Here is a 24,023-nt window from a genome sequence, read left to right as displayed (position 1 = left end):
GGATTAGTTATGGAAAGGAAAATTGAAGAGCTTCTTTTCATTACTGGATTGTTCTGCTAAACCGGCATTATACACCCTGAGGCATAGCCACTATATTTCTGAATTTGAGACTGATAGTGTGCTAGAATAATTGTCTGAGTCTGCAGTTTCAGAACATTGTTTTCACTGACATTCTAACCTTTTCAATTACTGTAGAATAAGAAATGAGCTAAATGAAAGTTCATTATTCTCTTAAATTAATTATTATAAATGCTTTAAACAACTGTTTGTGGTGTTTTTCTTAAGTTTGTTAGTTTGCCCCCCCCAATTTCTGTATTAAATTGTTTCTTCCTTTCCCAGGACCCTGTCAGTTGGGTTGCTATGGAAATGAAACTGCTCCCCCCTTTGGGTTTTCTCTTATAAAGTGAAAGTTGTTTCCCCTTGGGCTCAGTAAATTTACCCCTTTTTCTCCTCCCGGGTTTCGAGAATTTTTTTTTCTCGGGAGTTAGGGTTTTGGCTGAGCCCCAGAGCCCCTCCTATGATTTATAACATTTAAGTTACTTTAGTAAAATCAGTTATTTTTTGTCCCCCTCCAAATATTATTTCTATTGGATAGCCGGGTTTCCCTGCCTTTTTCCCCCCTTTTTCCCTTTAAAAAAACCTCTCCTACCCCTTTTTGGGGGGCCTTTTGGGGGGGGTGTTTCCCCTCCTTGTTGGTTCTTCTGTAATAAACCGACAGTTTACCCCCAGCAATTGGTCGCCTCCTAATTCTCTCTCACCGCGCGCTCCGACCCATCACCCAGCCACCCCAAAGGGCCAAGACGCCGAGGGGGGCTTTTTCTGATGCCGGGGGGCCCGGGCCTTCCCCCCTCACCAGATAAACCAGATTCCAGGGCCGTTTACGCCCCGCGCATTAAACAATTTATAAAAATTTAGACCAACTCAGATTCACCTCCCATGCACTACCTTTCACTATCCCTTGAAAGCAGTAAGGTTAAAGAATGATTATAACATAGCACTTAAACTGAAAATTAGAACTAAATCTTTAGCAGCAACATAATACCATGAATGCTAAACCAGTGCATCATGTCCAAAAAAAGCATTTAAAATTTCTTTCCTTAAACTGAAAAGTATCTTCAGACCAATGAAGAGAATATTTTAAAACTACTATCTATGCTAAATATAAAGAATCATAAATGCAAATGAAAATATTAAACCTCATTAAAAAGAAAGAAATTCTATCCACGCATGATCCTAAATCTGTGCTAAGTTCTGTGGACTGGAGCATAGCTCAGGGGCATGAACTCTTCTGAAAGAAATGATAGCTATGGAGAATTCTGCTTTCAGAATGGTCATCATGGTCATCATGGATTCACAATTTGAGGATGTTGCCATTAAATTATGATTTGGATCTACACAACATTCACTTTCAAAAATACAAATTGTTTGTAGGATTTTTTCCAGCCCTCATTTCCATTTTAGCACAGAAGTGAAGGAGAATGTCTAATTTCACATCACAATGAAGTGAAGGATAAAAATAAAAATCAATTACTGAGGAGCTAACATGGAATCTCATTTTTAATCTATAGCAGCAAATCATGGAGAGATCAGAAATCTAAAATCTAGCTAAAGAGTATGGAACAAATTCCTAAATAATTTTCAGACTTTAAAAAGTCTGTAACTAGTTCTTCATGTTTCTGAAACATAGAGGAGTCTGTTGAAAGGCAGAATATAGTACTGAGTGGGCCAGTGCAGCCAGGCATGTTCCTACAGATAGTGTCTGTCAGTATTTCTGGATGGACCCTTCCACTGACTTATTAGAATATATTTAAAGGTTTAATCTGTGGATAAGTGAAGCTTTTGCTTCTATTATTTACTGCACAGGACTGGGAGACCATGAAATTGCCATAGATAGCTAGATAAGCTGCTCCTAAAAAAGAAGATGTCTAGATAAGGTCCAACAGCAACTTCATGCTATTTCAGACAGACAATTGCCAGTAAAAAGCACATGGAAAAATCCCTCAGGGCTCAGAAGAGTCCAAGGAGCAATTCTATAGTGGTAAAGGTCCTTACACATCATGAATATAGACATCCATCATCAGGCACCATGAAAAGAAATTTTAAGATTTCTAGATGGTACTGTGAAGGGAAAGAGTGTTTTCTTCTCAAATGTTTGGAAACTTCACTGAGAAAATTGTGCAAGCCCACTACAGAGCTGAGTGATTTGTGATCTGTACAAGACCAATAGATCACACAGTAGCAGCATTAGGGACTACTCAGAGGGTCACAAACCATTTGTATGTGATATGCATGATAAAATGTGTGATGAGTGAAATCACTATTAAATTTCTTCTCGTGTCACGACTGCGATAGGGGAGTGGTTAGGCATGGCAGGGAGACTGTCTGTTTGTTATTCAGAAGATGTACTGAACTGCTCCTTTTTTAAAGCTACAGGCTGTTACTTTTACCAGACAGCTGTGTTTTGCTTTTTCTGCCTGTCACTGTGTGGCATCAATAAGATTTGGGTTTTATACAAATGTCAATTTAACATTAAATGCCATTGACACAACAGCACAAAGCACTGGCATCTTTATATCAGAATGGAGAAATCTTTTAACTGAGCTGTGAACAGGAAAAGCTGTGGGAATCCCGGTATCTAATCTTCTCTACCCAACAAAAATTAGAGGTGTCTGAGGAAGAATAGATTTAATCAGATGAGGGAAACAGATTCCCTGAATAAGAAAACTGCAATTATGAAAGAAAAGCAGACATTTTCTAGAAATCAGAAAAAAAAAAAAATAGCTGTCACATGTGTCAATAAGCGTACACTTAAATTTTCACATGCAGATCGCTACTGATGTCCTCTACTAGCAGGGAATTAAAGTCATCAAACTTATGTTGCCATTTCCTCAGCACAGAGATATAAATGTCCACAGTCATTCCCTCTGACAGCTCTGTAGAGATCCTGGAAGTGGACACTTTACCACATTCCTCCTAACATACTATAATGAAATAGCTCATATAAACTTATTTTACACAAAGCCAAGAAGCTGCCTTCTTTGTTCCTCACTTTTCTTCTCTGGTAGACTCACGTTCAGCTATTGCTCAAATTACTATTTCATTGACTCTTACTCCACCAATTTCAGGCTAAAATATTCTCCATATTCTCTGAAGTTCTTTCCTTAAATTAAATCACTGTAATTTTAGTTTTTACTCAAAATATTTCATAGTTTCTCCAAACAGTTAACTTGAGAAAGAGTACAGATGTTTTCATGGTCTTTTCTAGTTAAAAAATACCTCTGCCTGGCAGGACAAATCTATTTACTTGAAAGCATCTTGTAGTTATAGATCAAAGAATAAGATAACTATAATTTCCAGCTTCCAATCAGTATTACCTGAATTGATTTCCTCTGTAGAAGATTTCATGAGAAATTTCATCAGATTTCATTTAGAACTTGAATATTTTATAATTTCCTCTTAATATCTGCTTATATTCTGATTTGTACAGTTTATAAAAACACCTTGGATTCTGAGTTTATGAAATTTGGTTTTACTATGTTGTTAATGAGATTCTGAAAACAGAGATACAAGTTTCTTTATCCACATTACTGTCCTCATGGATCATTAGCTTTTTCTTCTACTGTATTTTTGAATTTAACCTTCAGAATTCACACCATCAAAAAGGATGGAAAGGTAGTTGCACACAAACAAAATAGCAGACTTTCACATTAGTCTTTTTAATAGCAACCTGCAATTTTACTTCTTAATTTCAATAGCAATAGTAGAAAGAAAAGTACTACAAAACCAACAATCAAGGGCAATTGATGATGCCTTGTAGGTAACAAAAACTCAGCAATCACATAGGAAGTAACCTGAACTAATTAACCTGACTTATTAGACCAGCACTTCTCCTATCTCTGTTTTATGATACTAATTATTCAATTTCATTCACTCCAGCATATATTTCTCATTTCCTTCAGTGAATCTATATTTTAGCACCTTTTTGATTTGTTTTAGTATTCTTAAAGTATCTGGCATTATGGCTCAATCTGAAAAGTGAATAAACGTCAGAGTAATCTTTCAGTTAATTCTGCTGTAAACTATAGCTGCTTTAATCCAAAAGATAATTATAATTTACTGAATGAAAAATGGACATATTTGTTTGGTAACTGAATTTTAAGTGCATCAAAAAATTCAAAATCCATGAAATAATGAGTATAAATTTCTGCTATATATAATCTCTAAGATATTACTAGGATAGGACTTTCAGAAAAAGAATGTGAGTCAGCACTGCAGCCAGTTTTCAATGCACTGCAAAAGAATACATCTTCTGCTTGTATTTTACTTTCATTAATTTTTGAATGGTGAAAAATATCACACTGAAGGGTTTGGAAATAAGTAGGAAGGAAATCACCTAGTTAGATGGTCACTGTCTCAAAATTTATTATATTGAATTTGGTTTCCTGAAAATAGATATGAGAAATAAAGTATTAGTTTGTGTTGAAAACTGGGGATTGTCTCATGTTAGAGAAATTAGGAAGAAAAGTCCATAGAGAGAAGCGTTTCAACATGAATGGCTGCAAATTGAAAACATATGATAAAAAAATTAGACGCTTGGCAACCAAAATAAAATAATATAAAGTGTTATGCAGATATAGGAAAATAAATTTTGCCTCTCTACCCAGTACTAAAATTACTTAGAAGATAATTACGTAGAATCTTAGTTAGAAGATTATGTCAAATTCAGTCTACACACTGCAGAAAATGTGGAAATACTTGGAAGAACAGAAAACACAGTTTAAAAACGAAGCAAACAGTCGGGAAAAAAAGCCGTAAGAAATGAATTATAGTATCTTATTTTACACAGAAATCTATGGTGTAGGAGAGGAAATCTTAAAATAAAGTGCAACAAAATCAAGCATTTGGATGTAGAAATTAGACAAAATTATATTTTTAAGTAAAATTACATTTGTAAACAGTTGAAGACCCTTGAAATCAGAGCCCTTAAAATAAGATTGTTTTTAAAACAGATCTTTTGTTCCTTTACTTCCAAAGGAAAATGTCTGCAGTTTCTCTAGGCAAATTAGAGCAGGTTTCCCTAGCCATTCTTCAGTGGTTCTGTAAGAAAAAAAATCTAAAAGAATATTCCACAGCTTGCTCCAAACCTAGGAGAAAACATCAGATGTAGTAAACTGTGCAATGATTCAATTTCTGTGACACACTATGTTGTGGTGCTCTGCTCTGCAAGATTCAACAGCAATTCATGGAAAGTAATGTATAAGATAATAAATTGAAAGTAAATGGAACTTGGAGATTCCTTGAACCCGGAAAAATATCCTTTTATGTGTGTTGGAAACAAACTAGTTATCCCCAAAATTATTCCCTGCAAAAAACCATTGTTTTTTCCCAGCAAAAAGGAATTCAATTAATTGCATACAGTCTGTGGGACAAGTGCATTGTTTGTCAAAACTTGTTCATTCTGGTCTCCTTCCAGTATATACTCCACTCTGATTCTGACATGCAGTCAGGCCAGATTAAGAGTGTATACCCAGGTACTCATTCTTTTTCTTTTTCTTTTTCTTTTTCTTTTTCTTTTTCTTTTTCTTTTTCTTTTTCTTTTTCTTTTTCTTTTTCTTTTTCTTTTTCTTTTTCTTTTTCTTTTTCTTTTTCTTTTTCTTTTTCTTTTTCTTTTTCTCCTCTCTTCTCTTCTCTTTTCTCTTGTCAAAGTTGACTGACTGCAGAGATTTAATTTTCCACTTGCCATGACTTTCTGGTAATTTTCTGCTAAAATTTAACAACTAATATATTCAACCCACATATATGTCACAACATCATAACTAAATGTTAAAAATAATTATGCTTTCTAGGTTTAAAAATGCACACATTTGCTTTCAACAGTGTTTTTTATATTACTAACACCTATCCAGTCATGTAGACAAAGAAAGCACAGTCTCTTAACCATAGTATATTCTAGGAAATTACCTTCAACATTCAAAAAGAAATCACTACAGCTGAGAAATAAAAATTTCCCAACAAAGCAATCAATCAGATCATATTTATGAGCTACTTACTTGTATAAGTCAGCTGAAATCCTTGGTCAGTATCAGATCCATTGGTATTAAACTCTATCCACATATGGTTAGAGGTGCTATTAAGAATAACTCCCATCATGTCATTTTTGGTGAAGATTCCAAGAGAGCGTGAAGAACTGTCTTTTCCATCATACACCTTGCAGAAATAAGAGCATGAAATTGGACATCAAATATATATGAAAGATTTTAATTTATACAATAATTCCAAAGTTAGCAATGTATTGCCAATAGTTTTTCCAAAATCTTAATGTATCTATTTTGAAAGATATATAGCCCTGGGTTATACAGTTCAGGGAAATCTTAAATATTCTGTGCCCCTTCAAGTGTTTTATTTACTGAAAAGTCTTTTGCCTTTTCAGTTTTGTAAGCTCATCTTGAGAGAAATTAACATTTATATGCAATTCTATCTTCTGAGGTTTGAATAACTAAGATTGCTTTCTGGATTATTCACAAAGGCGAACAGGAATATAAGTTCTGAAATTACCATTCAAGGTAAACCCTTACAGACTACTCTGTTCTCTCCTGTCTCAATATATCAACAGCAAAAATGAGATTCTAAGTCAAACTGTCATCTTTTATCTCAGGCTCTAAGCCTGCAGCAATTTTGGTTTACTATCAGATTTAACAAAGACTGATAAATTTTCAAAAAGATATGTGAGTCTATTTCCAAATTAATTGTAGAGATGTTCCCATTTGCCATGTTACTTTAGTGAAAACTTTGAACAATATCAACATATGTACTTTTTCAAATCCTGAAATTCTTAAGAATGCCATTTTGACTGTTCACAAATACATGAGAAGTACAAAATCCTGCCAGGGACATTATTTGTTTTCTTATTGCAAAACCTTGAAACCCACAAAGTACAAAAATAGCCTTCTGCAGTTTTGTTTTGCTTGTTGGTTTGTTTTCTCAAGATGACCTTAAAGAGCTAATTTCTTCTTTAAATTAAATAATTCTCCTCTTCTTTCTCACGGAAAAATAAAGTACAATATAAAGTGTGTAAATACACACCATATGTGAAATGTCATGTCAGTGCTTATACAATAGAAAGAAATGGATTTGAGCAGCTGGTTTCTGATTTGAAGTGATAGTTTGTCCTTATCTCATGTGTCCAAGAGTGACTGGAGAGAACCAGCACAAAAGCTACCATTACAGTAAAAGCTACCATTACAGTAAGTATTTCAAGCACTGGATCTTTGTCCCTCCACTAGCAGACCTTGTGGTACGGTGCGGATTTACACTGATTCCAGTGAGAAGCAGGAGTGACCCATTTCACAATCTAAATTGCTACAACTGGGTCACAGGCAGTTCTTCCTATTTGAATGCCCAACTTGATCTATTAACAAAATTTAGAAATGCTTCTGTTGAGATGACAGACCATTGCAACAGTTGAAGGTGAGGGTGAACAATTAAAAGCAGTTCTACTTTTTCTGTGGAGAAAATACCAGCATGCCATCCATACGTAGATGTCTTGAAAGTACCATGTTCATCTCAAATGTCATTAACAAAACAAAATAATAAAAACAACCTGCATAAAGATTTTTTTAAGAAAATCCACGTTTACTTTTATAAACCAACATAGATATAAATAATTGCTTACTCTAAAGGAAATTTAAAAAAAAATAAATTAAAAAAAAAAATATTGTGCCAGCAATTGATAGAAGAATACATTCCATCTTTATTATTGATGCAAAGATTGTCTTATACCAAGGCACACAGATGAGATGCCTCAGAAGATACAACCCATTATATTTAAGGTTCATACAAGCAGTTACACGTACTTAAGGTCCACCTTTCTTGGAAGAAATATAATTTTAGGCTGTGCTAAGAGTATCTGAAAAATTACTTGGAAGCTTCTAACCATTGTCTTGGGACAGAGCTACTGATCAATTTCATGGACAGATTATGCTTTATTTATCAGAGCTGGAAATCTGTTGTACAAAGTAAAGAATCATTTGTTCCCCATAAGATTTATTTCAATAGATATATTATACTTGATCTGGGAGATAATACTTGAAATGGAATGCTCTAATAATTGTAATTAATTAATAATGCTTTAATAATTGTCATCAATTAAAAATGCTGCCTATGTTTAAGAAAATATTTTTATTCATCTATAAAACAAACAAACAAACAAACAAAAACCCCCACAGCTAAAGATTACAGACATCTTGTTTCAACAGTGTTCTACCTCACTGACTATTAGAGATACTCTTCCTACCTGAGGACTAACAAGTAAAGCAATAGAATCCCTCAAGATTAATCTAGACCCAAATGAAAAGAGCGTTTCATGAAATTAAAATTAGATATGAGAGATCCTGTGAAAACAGCCGTAAAAAAAACCCAAACCAAACAAAAAAACAACAACAAAACCAAAAAGGCTGGAACAGTTTTGGTGACATTTGTCCATCTGTTGTTCACATTACAGACATAAGCAAGTACTTATGAAGTAAGTGAAACATCATTAGTGAACAAATGCAAGCATTCAAGCACTGAATCTCCCTTGTCCACACTTAAAAGTTGGTTGAACCATCCTCAGAAAGAGAATGCTTTTTCACCACTGCTTGTGATGCTAATTAATGTGGGCCCAGGATCACTCCCAATAGCTTGTGTACCACCATTGTGTCATGTCATATGCCACTGATTCCAGAGGTACAGAATTTCATAAACTAGCCTAGACTATTTTTCACTATTCATTCATATTTAGTACATACATTTAACCTATTTAGGAGAACCCACTTGAAATACAATTCACATGCTGCAATTACAATTTCCTCAGTCATGAAGGAAAAAAAAGGTCTATTTTGCAAAAGAGATGAAAATCAGAATATTACATTCTGCTTTTCCTCTTACCTTTGAAAAATTCACTGCAATTGCATTATAAAGATTCTTGCATAAGCAGCCACTTTAAAGAACTGTGAATCTTCAAGTGGCAGTTAAAACAGGGAGAACCAGGAGGATGAAGTGTTAGTGAGTGAGAAAGGATAAGCTCTAAAATAAAGCGATAATCCAAGTATTCACTTTTGTCATATGTCCTTCAAAATGGTGAAACTGTTTCTATTACTTACTTGAATTGAAATTTCTATCCCATTAATTCATGTTCAAATTTTGTCACAACTATAAAACATTTTCCCACAAATTACAGACATTAACCTGCACATATTCTTCTTGAAAGCAATAGGTTTGACCCTTCCTCACGCACTTGTCTTACTGATGCCAGAAATACTCTTGCAAATTATATGCCATTCCATACACTCTACAGCCACAATATCCAGCCTCAATGTTCCCACTTGAATACTGAGCTGATATATAGAGCTGCAGATTAGTTTATATTTTCAAAGCAAGTAAATAGTAATAGAGTAGGAGTCAAGTCATCACGACTTGATTGTCTACACAGTATCTATTGTCAGTGCATCCCTGGAACACATTAAAGCAGACTTACTAACACACCTTCACAAATCTTCCCTGAGAAAGCATAGGTGCAGAGGCTGCATAGGCCAGGAGCTGTTTCTGAGACACAGCTCCAGTGAGCCACCTTATTGTGCAAGGTGCAAGAATTTAACATTAGAGATGAAGAAACTGCAGAAGCTGGTCTGGGGGACAGTGAGGGAAGATCACAGCGTTGTTTGGAGCTATGTTTAGAATTAATTAAGCCAAAGTATTCAGGGATGCCTCTTTTTCCCTATTTTTGAGGAACTGAAAGAGTTTGTTTTTCTCACTAGGGCTAAAAATGCAGACAAAAGAACAGGACAGCATTGCAGTTATTCATGAGGAGAGATACTCCAATAACAGTGTTAATGTATCTGCACCTGCTGTGGGAATGTACAACTCTCACCTGAAGGAGAAGGAAATGCTGGCTAGAGTTTCTTGACGTTTCTTGAAGTTTCTTATTCTCACAGGAAAAAGAAATTACTTACAACTAAACTTACCCAATTTCCTTAACTGCAGAGATTTTATAGCGTAAAATCATTCCAAAGGACACACTTTTAAAATATTCCTTGGAAGCTGGGCAGGCAAGGCCTGTATAGTTTGCTGACACTGCTAACATTCTGAAATCCTTTCACTACCCCCTCATGGAGTTTGAAGTGATCTTACCTCAAACTGTAATGTTATATGCTTTGTCTGACACTCCTGGTGGGTTGATCTTGGGATTCTTAGAGATGAGCAATGAGGTGATTGGCTCCCACAATTAAAGGGTGAACATCACATGTATGTTAAGGGAAGTTTTGTAAATGTATAGTTCTGTTACTGTAATATGTCTTCCCCCTTGCACTGTTATCACGGGATGCCCTTGATAGTCAGGGAATTTGGGGAGGGTTAGCTTGTTACTATGGTAACACCTGACTTCCAATCAAGATATAAGAAAGTGATCTCCACCACTGGATGGCAAGGAAGGAGTTGACTGACAAGACTTTAGGAGGGACTAGAGGTATAAAAGGCAGAGCATCCATTTGAAGATAAGCACATGGCAGATAGTCACAGGGGCTCCCAATGCTCTAATTTTTCCTTATTTAGTCCTTTTATTGTATTTTCTGTTAAGGTTTAATAAACCCTTAAAATTTTAAAATTGAGCAGTCATTTTTCACAGGATTATTACATTATTGTTACAGGCTTTTATTGTCCCACTTTATCATGTACTTCTGTGCAGCATTTTTTGCCCTTCTTTAGCTACGTTTCCCCAAGGTGCCCCTGCCCTGGCCATGGCTCACTCATGCCCTGTGGTGGGCAGATGGATTCGGCTGGAACCAGCTGTGCCCAGCTGTAACTGGCTGTGTCTGGCTGGAACTGGCAGTGTCTGGCTGGAACGTGCTGCGCCGGGCTGGAACCTGCTGTGTCTGGCTGGAACCGGCTATCTCTGGCTGGAACTGGCAGTGCCTGGCTGGAACTGGCAGTGTCTGGCTGGAACTGGCTATATCTGGCTGGAACGTGCTGTGCCTGGCTGGAACTGGCTATATCTGGCTGGAACGTGCTGTGCCTGGCTGGAACTGGCAGGGTCTGGCTGGAACCGGCAGTGCCTGGCTGGAACCGGCTGTGTCTGGCTGGAGCAGCCCCGGCCTCCCCTCACAGAGCTGCAGCTGCTGCCAGGGATGGGCACTCACACCCAGTGCGACATTATGTACATAGAGATTTTCTTGTAAAGCAGAGTGAGATACTGAGCTGGGAAAATGCCCTGTATTTCAGCATAAGGTTTATAAATACTCTTAAGCTTAGTGCATCTTGCAACTTCCACAGTGGAGCACAAGATAGGCTGGGGTTTATAACACATTTTGCTCATATTTTGGGTGCACATAGGAAAGAAAGCAAGCTTTAAAGTCCATAACCCTGCCAACATGCCGATTCCAATGGAAATATGTAAAAGGACTTCCTGGCATGGGAATAGAGAGGAAATAGACTTTGTTTTCATCAATGCAGGTGATAGAGAGACCTTAATTGGTGGAAGATAGCTTAATTGTATAAATGGAACCTGTGCTGAGGGAGCTGACTCAAAACCAGAGAACAGTCCTTGCAGTTCAGACATCACCACAATTTTGCCTTTGCTTCCTCTGGATCCTCTGAAGCATTGTGCTAAAAGGTCTGTAAAATAAAGTATCTAACAGTTTGCTCAGAACAGTTTTGTCTCAGGCAAATCTTTCTTGTATCTCCAGGGAATATCGCTAAGTATGCTGGACACATTACTCATGAGGTTTTCTGAAGGATAACTGAGTTTCTTGAATGTTTCTTTAGAGTCTTCTAAGGGATTTTTTGTTTGTTGTAGATTTTTAAGTAGTTTATTAAATTATTTACAAACCATATATCTGCAAAGCTTCTGGGAGACTTATGTACCACATTCCAGCAACTCAGAGGGCAATTAAGTTCTTTCTTCCCTGCTGCATCTCTTCAAAGCAAAAATACTTTTGGGGATCTGCACTGTCAGACCATGGATAATAGGAGCAAAGGACAATACAAACCACATATTTCGTCCACCTACTCAATTCCCTTTGGTCTAAAAGCAAAACCAAGGTCTTGCACTGTTTTATACGTGGTAGCATTTATTATCAATGTTTTTGTGGGTAAAGATGGAAAAAATGCTGTTGTTTTGATTGTAATTTTCTAATCTCTAAACTGAACTATAAGTTTTGCTTATTTCGTGGTCAAATGAAGTACTTGTGGAAAAGAAGAGATATAATAACAAAGATATAAATGTCTATATTAAAATGAAGCCCTTTTTTCCTCTCCACCTTCATCCTGTCTGTAAATGCCTTGTTTTTTGCAGGATATTAATTGTCACACTTAATTATACAAGGAAGCTCTTAAGATGATGAAATGCATAAAAGTATAGCCACCAATATTTGATCCATAACAATTATATCTTTAAACTCCTTGTGAGAAGCACTCGGTGCAAATTAAAAAAAATTAAGAGACAGCAATTTCTAACATGTTAAATGGGTTGCTGGAAGATATCCAGAAAGGAAATTGCTAACTGAATTCTGAATACTCTGTGATTTTAAGTATTAATTAACCAAAAATTTGGGGACATTAAAATTGAAACACTAATTTAATGTATGGTCAGTACTTCAGATGAATATTAGGATTTTCAGTACATACAAGAATGTAACAGCTACTATTAGGAAAAAGCAACTTATTACCATGCTGTAGAAAAGCACATGCTCAAAATCTATATATATTTAGACCATGTTTCAAATGGTGCCAGCAGTGCAAAAAATGAAAGACAGCTTCTATAAGTTATAGCTCTATAAGTTATAGTCAATATTGTAATGTTAGTTTCCATTTAGGGAAAAAACCAAAAATCCCTGTGCTACACTTATAAATATTGTGTAAAGAGAGAAAAATACTACATATTCAAAATCCAAGTTCAAATTTTAGGTTTCCTTTTAAGATTTAAACCACTTTAAACCGTCTAATACTTCTGGAAATGTAATTGAAATCACAATGTCTCTGATAGTTTCCTTGAATCTAGTATCAAGGCAGTGACGCTATGCACCTATTGGATATGAAAAGAAAGATAATTGCCATTGGAAACAGATTTATTAATGCAATGTGAATAGTTAGCATAGAAAGTGAAATAATTTTTCTTATTACCTTAACAATATCTCCCTCATGCAGCTGAAAGGTCCTGGCTCTAAGACGGATCCCTTTTCCCGCCTCAGTTTCAATTTTATAGATACATTCATGGTTGTTGTCATAATTAGATGGAAAATTGGGAGACAATAATGTTCCTTCATTTCCAGAGACAGTTGCTCCACATTCAGCTAAAGAAAATAGACACATTAAAACAAAAGAAGTGAATTATCCAATTCAAGAAAATATGAGTTATTAGCAATAATATTTAGACTCTATGAAATCTCTAACAGGCTATCTAGGAAAAGTATATTTCTATCAGGTCTCATCTGTAGTATCAACTCCTAGAAACCCTATCAAAGCTGCCATCTCCTGTATTTCACTGGGTCTGTTTATTATATGCACTTACATGCTTTTACCTTCAATTTATCCCCTAGTCCTCCCATCAGACTAACAATAATGGAGGTTAGCCTGGATACAATAAAAATTGAATGCTTTTTTGAAATATAGTTATTGTGGTAACATTTCAAATAAGCATAATATTGATTTTACCTCTGTATTCAGGTTTACAAATAAGTATTTAAAAAAGCAGACAGTAAGCTCAAAAAAAGAAAACAAAACCAAAAAAACAAATCAAAAACCAATCTGATACTAAATCAAGAGCATTCAAAAATGTTTTTCTCTACCTGGAATAAAACAGACCAAAAAAAATAAACAAACCAACATTTATTGACATCAGTCAATGCCAAGGAGACATATCCTTTCCTTTCTGGGTAAAGAGTAGGTGAGTCTTTTTCACAGCCATCTGTAGTAGGCACCAATTGACACTTTCATTAGACATTTCTTGTTGTAGCTCCCCAGTAAAGAAAATAATAAAGAGCAGGAGGAGTGGTATGTTCCAGACCATGGCCTCAGTTTGAATTTTGAATAAAGACTAATAAAATTATGCCAAATATGACAAATATGCAACATAAATTCCACCACATAGATGAAAACATCTAAACAGACAGCAAATAATATTGGTGTACTGTTCAAACAGATATTAAAACTACTTAAAAATGACCTAAAAATACCTTATAAAATCCCACATTATCATTAACATACCAGCAATTAATCTTCAGGTTGTTTTTAGGTGTATGAAATTGATATTGATATCTCATTTTTCAGTCTAGGGATAAAATACCTTGTGGTTTTTTGACCAAAACATCATTAGACCTCATTTGGAGTTTTGTAAAAACAAAACAGATAAAATAATAATAAATTAATGTATTGTACAATTAATTGTAAAATAACAGATACCCTATCAAAGAAGGTGTAGGTGTAGAAAAAATCTGTATTTTTTCTAAAAATATTTAATAGATTTTTAGGGGTTTTAGGATGGTAAAGCATTTATTTGAGAAGAATTCAAGAAGCAATATATGATTTATATTTGCAAAGAAACTGTCTAAACATTTTGGTTTTATATTTCCGAGGCTTCACAGATACCAATTTATGTCCCTCTTGCTTTTGAAAAGTATAAAAAGAGAGTATTTTTTTACTTCCTCCCTACAATGAATCTGAAAAAAGAAAGGGAGTAAGAAGGAGAAGGAGAGGACAACAGGGATGGACGAAGGGAAGTGGAAAGGAGGGAAGTAAGGATGAAAGGGGAACAAGGGAATTGGGAATGAGCCAAAGACAATCTTACATGAAGCCTTATTTTTAGTCTGTGTTTGGGATCTCCTTAGGCAAAGTGAAAAAGGAAATCACCAATAAACTGGTTTAGGATCTTTATCTAGCCTGTTAAGTTAGAGCTCATTCGCTGTTTTAATGTAGAGCTTTATATTCTCCCCTTCCTTACCTTCAAATTTGTGCTACATTATATTTAACAGGCAGAAGGATGTTGGAGAATAAGAATCCTTGCCACCAAGCTTCAGACAGATGAACTCTCTCCTTGTTGGAGAGTGTAGAATGCATAAGGTATTTTCATCATGTTCAAAGTCACTTTAGATTGCCTAAATGTTTCAAAGAACTGTAGTACACTGAGAAATTAGATTTTTACTTCAATACTTCCATGGTAAAGCATGTCAAATGTGTGATACTTATCACATATGGCTTCATATAAATGTCTCTCTGTACCTGTTGGTGTGTACATATCCATATGTAGCTATTTTTGTCTTGGATTTTAGGAAGAAGGTGGGACTGATAAGGTTTATAAAATGTAATTCAAAGCAATGCCAAAATTAATGCCACATTAATGTAAAACATTTACAACACCAGTACTCTACACTACATTTCTGCAAACAAGTGCTTGCCTAGGTAAAGGCATGCAAAAAAACAACAGTCCCTTAGGCCTCATCAGTATCTTCTTATCTACCTCCTTTAAAGAACTAGAAAAACACAAGTACATTGTTGAAGAGAAAAAAGTATGGAAGCAAAGTATTTTTTCTTACTTAATCTTCATGCAATATTCTATGTTTTGTTTCAGTGACTGTAAACCACTAAGACATATGCAGTTATAGAGAAAGTGTACAATGAGCTTTCCAAAATCTAGAACTCTTGATCCAATAGGTCTATGTTCCAAGGTTCAAAGCCATGGTAATTTTAGATCTGTGAATAAACTATTCACATGTAAGGGATAACGAGAGTTAAAAACTAAAATCAAAATACTATTACCCTTCTAAAATATGGTACTCTCAGAAAGAAGCAGATGTATTCTAACATTATCAATTATTTACTAAACTTCAATTACATGGCAAAGTTCTCAGAACTCAAGTTAGCACTCATCTACCTCCAGTCCATGCTATAAAACCATATTCATGTTACCCTTTTTCAAATCCCTTGCAAATACGTGACAGCTATTCAATTTCATCAGGTCCCATCACTCCGTTCATTATCATGACGAAGGCTTGCTCATGTCATCTGGCCAGTCAGGTTCTCTACCTCATCTTGTGTCAGTCAGCAAATCACTAACACAGACCCGAGAAAGAGGCTTTCAAAGGAAGTTAAGCCCTTCTTTGTAATTTCCCTTCCTCAATATATTCAAAGCCTGTCACAGCTCAGTTTAAAGTTTTCTAGAGGTATTTTGCTAATCTTAGGATATCAAGTCAAGGCCATGTTTAATTAGCTCCCCCAATTTCTTGGCTGGGAGATTTAGGTGACTTTTTTTGCAAAGAAATGTTGTCCTCATCCATAGAAAAATTCCTTTTTTCTCCAGGCTGTTGGAGCTTCTAAGTGTGCTAATTGAAATCTCTGCTATTTGTGACCAATGCCCAGATACAGAGCAGACCTTATGCCCCAAGGACTTCAACTGACCATTTTTCTAACTGCTCCCACACACTGCCATCCAGAACTGCATTGCCACGCTTCCCATAATTATGAACTAGAAACTCAATGAAAGGCAATACTGAGTCTAGCCTTGGCAGCAGGAAAAGCTTAAGCAGTCAAAGGCATGTCTCCTCTTCAAGGCCCTAATATTTTACTGAATAGTATGGGAAAATGGCATGGGAAAATGCTTTCATGTTTTTTCTTTAAAAATATTTACACTAGCTGATACTGCTGCTACTTCTTTATATCATAATTAACACATGCAGCCAGCATGTGTGACACCTAAATACAATTCATTTTGCCTCTGGGGATTTGAACATGAATCTTCTATGAATTCTGCCTCACACAAAGAGACTTGAAAATCAGTCACAAAGCAAACAAATGTTGACTAATCTCTTTAGCACAGTGGGTCGGGCATTAAATAAGGGAGAAGGAATACTTCTTTGAATAAACTCATGCATTAAACAGTTGGGAAAAAAATCTGAAGTAACTCATGGTTCAATATTCACTGTTACCTTGTGAGCACTGAACTACTAGACTGGAAAAATATATTCATGTTCACTTCCATTTTTTTCACCTCTAATTTTTTATTCCCTAGGCAAAATAAAACAAGAGCCTTTGGTAACACTGACAAGATGATTCTGCTAGCAAGCATTCAGATACACTTTAAAATTCTTTTATAGATACAAAGCAAATGAAGCCACACCTCTTATATTCTAATAGAGAGATCCAGCTGTAGCAGTTTTGTGTAAAGAAGGGACATAGCTTGTCCACCTATGGTAACTGAAAACTAAAGCACTGCCAGCCTTGAAAGATGTAATGCAACATTACCTATCTAGCATATGTGTTCCATGAGTAACTACTGACTTTTTTATCTCAAACAGAAAAATGCTATCATGGTATATCAGAAACTAAAAAGCTCTTTAGTTCTTGACTGCAGAGGCCACTTCCATACTTCAGTGCCTTCCAGATACCTGCTCAGTTCCAGAAACCTGCTTTCATCTTGACAACATGAACTGCCTCCCCAGCCCAGAAAGTTGAAAAAGATTTCTCACTCCCCCACATAAGAAATAATATCTCATATGTGATTGTAATTTCATTTATTAACTACAATTCACTGAATATTACCAATATGCACCATTTCTTCGATAAAAATCAACTATATCTGTATTAGTATCTACAAGTCTTAAATTATGCAAACATTGACAGGTATGGAATTTGCCAGGAGAAATAATCTTTACTGATCTTGAAGTAATTACTTTTGATATTCTCTCTCCATATTTTGGTCCACAACCTTGTGTTGGAAGTCAGGGTGAATTTAGGTGAACAGGTGAACTACAACATAACCACTGAATATGCTCTATGTAAATAGTATTTTCAGGACTAACACCTCAAGCTGTAGCCTTTAAAGAAAACGTATATATTTCACAGTGCTCTCTGTGTGGTTATGTGATATGCATAGATTAGTAAAATGTAGGTATAACTAAAGAACTTAAAATCTGCATATGATACAATACCTAAAAAGTGTAGCACTGAAACACGTTATGACACAACAGAAATGTCTTCTCTGTGCTGCATATCTCCCTTTCCTTTGTTTTTTGTATCAATCTATTTTACTTTTATGTATTTACTTTTCAAGATACAAAGTACATTGATTCAAAATTTTAGGGATTTTTACTATCAATATGGTCAGTAACACCTAAAGCTACTCTCTATATTAAAAAATTAAGATCCAGTTCTCATTTTGTATATTTCAATTTAATCATGTATTTCAAATATATCCTGTGAGCAAAAAGAAGTGTAATCCAACATATTTTTCATCAGAGAATATGTAAAAAGTATGCCAAGAGAAAAAAAAGAAAAAGAAATTGAAAAAAACCCCACCAGTGAGCCAGAAAATCATAAAAGCAAAAGAAATACTCATATTGACTGTTTCCTCCTTTAAAAGATTTTAGAGGAGGAACTATATGCTTTAATTACTACAGTTTCCAAGTTGCCTGTTATAACCTTGGTAAGAAGTGCAGCAGACTGAAAAATGCTGCTTTATCAAACTGTTCTTTAATTCCCTTTCAGAGAGAGCAATCTGTCTGGAACAGATACTTGACCCCATTCTTTGTTCTTGTGCTTAATGAAGTCACAAAATTCTATCTAAATAAGTACCTTTTGTCTTTCTTTCATTGTCTCACTTGAAATTGGATAAAAGGAAACTGCAGAGGGTAGATCTTTTGAAGATCATCAAACACTTCCTAAATATGAACACAAACTATAAAACAAAAAAAAATTCAGGGATTTTTGAAATGCTTTGAAATTCAGTTCATGTAAAATGTAACAATAACTTTGTTTAATGGAAAAGTTTACTTTATTATTTTTTCTTCCATACATCTTGCTAAAAGGTTTGACAGGATTTTAAGCAGATCTCCAAAGCAGAGATCAAATAAAAGTCGTATGTTGTCAGTTTAAAGGCTTCTCTGACACAAAGCACTCTACTGAGTGCAGAATACCTTTATTGTATTTACAAAATTGTGCAGCAGTTCATGAAGTATGAGAAGAAGGTGAGCTCAGACGTTCTTTGTATTTCTGTTTGACAATACTGTTATCCAGTAGGATGGTTATGCAACATTAATAAAAGAGCAAAGGGGTTCACAGATAAAGCATCGTATGCTCTGCCTTCACATAATAGCAAAAACTTAGGGTTCCCCCACACTCAGTGAGGGGTCTCTGAAGCTGGGCATATGACCTCTTCAGGGCAGACACAATACATGACGGGACTCAAGCATGGATTCATTTACAAACTGTGATACAGTGCTAGGAGCTGAAACTTCCTCTTAACTGGAACACTGCATCAAACTGAGGTGCACATGGAGATTCCACAGCAACTCACTACACAGTGTCTGAACTGTCAGCAGTCTTTCATCTCCAACTCTGCTGCCTGCCCTCCACGCTGAGGGTGCACCTATAACCTTTCATCTGCACAGCGCCAGGTGGCTGCAGCACTACCTTCTCTCTGGTTTCACAAGTGCTGTTTTTCTCACCTGGAACTACTGTGTCTGGTTTTCGGCTGTTTGGAGGGCCTGGAAGGGCCCGGAGTGGCCTTGGGGCAGCCCGCGTATCAAAGGACGAGAAGAGGCTTCAGTTCTTCTTTCGGTCTTTATGTTTATTAATTGTTTATCTAAAAGATTTTCTTTCGGCTTGACAGAGCTCTGCTCAGCAGCCAGCCATGAGTACACTGTTCTGCTCTCTGGACAGTCACTTATTTTTATACTTATAGTTACGTGTACAATATTTATTATTTTTCTCCAATACTTTTTATTTTTATTGTCTGGTGCACTTTTAGTAATGATTAATTTTAAAGTGTCACTATCACTACAGAAGATGGAGGAGAAGAAGAAGAAGAAGAAGGACAGGACACGCTTCAATTTTTCTATCTTACTTCTCTAAACTCTTCTGTACAGAAATCTTAAACTCTGTGTCTCACTCTCTAATTAACTAATCTTTTCACCATTCACTCCGGTGGGATCTTCTTACCTTCATACAGGTGTCGTCTCCTGTGTAGGATCAAAGTCTAGCTACTAGACACTTCTGGCAACATTCTAGGACTCCCGAGCCCCCCAAGGGTGGTCTCGGTGACTCGGTACCTCAGTCTTGAGGTGCTGAGATCTCACATCACTGAATTTCCAAACAATGTCATGATGGGTTTCTCCTAAAAAGTGATTGCCCTTGATTCTTAAATCACACTGTTCTCATCTCACTGCTCATTTTTCAGCCTTGTAATTTTTGCCTGCAACTCTACCCAAAGATCACATAATTCCAGATCTGGTAGTGTTTATCCTGTAACTTCATGCTTGAAGAGAACCTTGTAGATAATGAGCAGTTATTAGTTATTTTAATGCACAATAGATATTATACAATAAAATATATGCACAAATATATCACATTAAATACTATTTAGTCTGCAGCACACACATGTGATCTATTTGGTGTAAACAGTATCATAAGCTACCAGTGAGAATCTTGAGAAGGCCTGCATGAAAAATGTAACTGTACCAGGGAGAAAGCAAGAAGATATGGGGTTTTAACTCATTACTATTATCATTATTATTGCCACCACTACCTTTACTGGAGAGAGGTTTTTGTCCCAGGATTCTTTCCTCACTCTTACCAGTTGGCACCTAAGGAGTGGCATGCCCTGTTTTTTCTTTCTCTTTTCTTCCCTTTGCTTCTCTAAGATGGATTTCAAGTAATGTCATCAGCTGTGGACTGCATTACTAAAGCATGGTCATGTCAACCTCTTAGAATTCTTTAAGCAACACCTGTATGATGGTGGTGAGGTTAGAATGCCTCAGTGAAAACCCTACTGAAATTCTTTGCTGAGAGCAAACCTCTTATTCTGTATTTTTGCACCATTCAAATGCACAAAACAATGAAGCAGGAAAGGAAGGCCTAAACAGCAGCAAATCCTTTTCTGTGGTTTGCTTAATTAGTTCTCAATCCATATGCCACTGAAAAAAGGCATTACTCACATTCTCAAAACAAACCCTATGATGTTAATTGGCCTCAGGGGATTATTGGCACAAACCAAGGTATGGGCATTTTTTTTGTATTTAAATTATTTTGATATTTTTGTCTACTCTTTCTAGTATCATCTGATAATAAACTTTAGACATAACATCTAGATTATTTGTCTTGGCAGGAAACAACACATAGCAGACATAACCTTAAACCGTAGAAAGAAGGCAAAAGGGTTACTTGAGGCAATCTTTATTCCTTCTAACTTTGAGTGACTATTACTTCACACCAGGCCTCAGATAAAGGTAATTGATGTCTCATAAAAGTCACTTTAACTGAAATCTGTAGTAATTCCTGAATACTAAAGTTTCAGCTTTCAGAGACAACTCAAACCTGTTATTATTATATGGCAAATATATTTTAAAGATTTTATTTTATACTTTTTAAAAGATTCAGACAGTAAGACTCCAAGACTAACTCAAGCAAATTCTCAATATGCAGTCAAAAACTGAAAGAAGGGATTAAATAATGCAACCTTTTGATTGTATTTTAAAAAAATGCAGTGTTTTAAGAGAAAAAACCCAGAAATTATCAAAAACATCAAATAACTATGAAATATATAGTATAAAACAGAAAACAGCCTATAGACATAATATAGCATTTAAATAAAGAATTCTGAAATACAGTGGATCCTGAATGCATGAACATCCTTATTTCTGTCTGAAGATAGATTCAGCTACTGATGTTATATAAGGTTTCTTGTTCATGAGCAGCTCTTCTGCCTAAACTCTACCTAAAAAGGAACAGCAATTTTCAGACTTAGTTTGACTCCTTAAAGGTGAACTCAAATCCAGATTTTATGCTACAGAGACTTTAAAGAAAACAATGAATGTCAGATCTCAGGGGCCTCACAGAAATTTCCAGTGCTATTCACACTAAAAGGGTTTCCACTTGTTTCAGTCTCACTGGAAATTAACTCAATGCTACAGCATGACAGAGTATATTAATTACAATTGATGACTTTGCAATGAATACTAACTAAACTATTAAAAAGAAACAGTTTATTAAATGGTGTCAGCATTTTGTTGTAGCACCCCACCAATTATTCAAGTAGTATTTAATATAACAACTAAATGTGATAAATTAACGTGATATTAATGTGAATATCAGTGAGCAATACCTCAGTGAAGTTTTTACTCAAATACTATTAAAAATAGAGTGCCATATAAAATTTAATAAAGGAGCAACACTACTTAAATTCAAAATGAAAATATATAGGGGCACTTTCTATTCAGCTTTACCTTTTAAGTTTTTTACAGCTTGATTTAGGAATTGATTTAGGGATTAGGACAGTTTGAGTTGAAATGACTCATCGGGGACAGGAAATAACACAGGTTAAAAATCAAACCAAACAAAAAAGACCCAGCACTCAAAACTAAGATTTTATAATATAACTATTTTATACTATAACTACTCTTTTATATGTTGTGTTTGAGCTCTGTTCAATCCTTAACATTAAAGGCTTATTTGAGCTGAATATAGTGTACACTACACTAATGTGTAGTGCACAAATAATATTTTCATTATATATCATATATACGTAAAATTACACAGTTTCTTAAAGAGATAGTGAGCAGGGAAAGTGTAGACAAGCAGACAGAATTGCAAATCAAATAATATAATGTTTAAGATAATCACATAAAGAAGAGCTGAAGAACAAATTCAAATGTTTCTTCCCTCTTATGAGAGACTGGAATGTTAAGGGTTAATAACTCAAACAATCATTCATTTGCAAAAGCAGCAGGGTGCTTTGCTGAGGCCAGGTTTGCACCCCCCTCGGAGGAAGGGGAAGAGAAGGAGGCATTTTGGATGCATGGTGATGAAACCTCTGATCTGCATAAGAGCAGCCCTCGTGCAGAAGGGGTGAGGACCCATCACCAGATGATGACCAATACAAACCAAACTTTGTCTAGCAAAAAGCTGGCTTTTGAGCCAGAGAAGGGAAAAGGCAACTGGCTCAGATGAAAAACTTCATTCCCAGGGGAGTTATCTAGACATTCACACATAGGCCTGAAGTTATTCACCCCTTCTGATAAGGCATGACTGGCTACACTATGCTGAGAAACATTAGAAAATGTCATAAATGGAATAAACTATCAAAGACCCTCTGAGCTTTATGTTGTGGGGGCTTTCCCCATCCTCAATGGATGAAGACCACAATCATCCCTTTGAGCAATGGACATCTAAGTTGCAGTAGTCTCATTGATGGATCCTTGTGCAGTGATAACTTTTCTCTCTACTTCTGTTGTTTCTGCTGTTTCTTTCTCTTTTCTATTTTCCTGTTATATTTTCTTAAATGATGTTTTTATATATTTCTATAGATTATAACAACAGTGGCCACATACCTTCTGTCCATTGCAATCAAACTGCTGTAAAATAAACCTGCCACACACCCACATAGAGATAGACAGATAAATATATATATTCTGGTAATTCAGTGTCGTTTCAATCTAGTCTTGAGAATTCTTGTTGTTTCTGTCACATACTGCCCAGAGTCAATCAAGCTACCTTCCCCTAAACCCACTGGCCAGACCAGAACATTACATAATTGTAAAATCTCACAGGATCCCTTGGATGTGGTGGAGTGATCAGTAGGGTTCAAAGATATTTAGGGTTTTCTGGTGTGACCTAGACCAACTGAAGGGTTTTCTGTGGGACAAAGTCAACCTCAGAGAGGGTTGTGATGAGAAGCACATTGACTCTCAGTAGGTCACTAAAGGGTACAACTACCAAGAGCAAGTCAAATGATGACTGTCATTTTTTTTTCTGAAATTTTAATGATAATGTTTTTCCCCTCAGTATGACCTGGGTACTGAGACCTGCTGGAAGGTTTTCTGGTGTAACCTGGGCCTTTTGAAAGGATTTCCCTGGAAGAAAGCTAAGCTGACTTCTAAGAGAAGACATTTACCCTCTGCAGATCAGAGACAGGTTTGAAAGAAATGACCACACAAGAGGAGTCAAATGTGGCTCATGCCCTCCTGATGAAATTCAAGTCCTTTGAAAAGAGAAGGCACCTACATCTG

The 24,023-nt window shown here is 35.8% G+C and overlaps 1 protein-coding gene across 2 annotated transcripts in view; it reads right to left on the bottom strand.

Annotated features, from left to right (window-relative positions):
- CSMD1 (CUB and Sushi multiple domains 1) overlaps positions 1-24,023 on the bottom strand; it is a 1,074,724-nt gene that overhangs the window by 202,446 nt on the left and 848,255 nt on the right. For both annotated transcript variants that reach the window (XM_064707609.1, XM_064707608.1), the window contains exons 22-23: positions 13,153-13,322; positions 6,051-6,207 (exon numbers count right to left, since the gene is read on the bottom strand). In XM_064707609.1, the coding sequence (XP_064563679.1) occupies positions 6,051-6,207; positions 13,153-13,322 (327 nt within the window). The remainder of the gene's footprint in view (positions 1-6,050; positions 6,208-13,152; positions 13,323-24,023) is intronic.

This window comes from Zonotrichia leucophrys, chromosome 3 (assembly GCF_028769735.1).
Source record: "Zonotrichia leucophrys gambelii isolate GWCS_2022_RI chromosome 3, RI_Zleu_2.0, whole genome shotgun sequence".
Classification (NCBI taxonomy): domain Eukaryota; kingdom Metazoa; phylum Chordata; class Aves; order Passeriformes; family Passerellidae; genus Zonotrichia; species Zonotrichia leucophrys.
The sequence above is the reverse complement of the archived record's forward strand: the minus strand, read 5'-3'. Positions and strand labels throughout refer to the sequence as shown.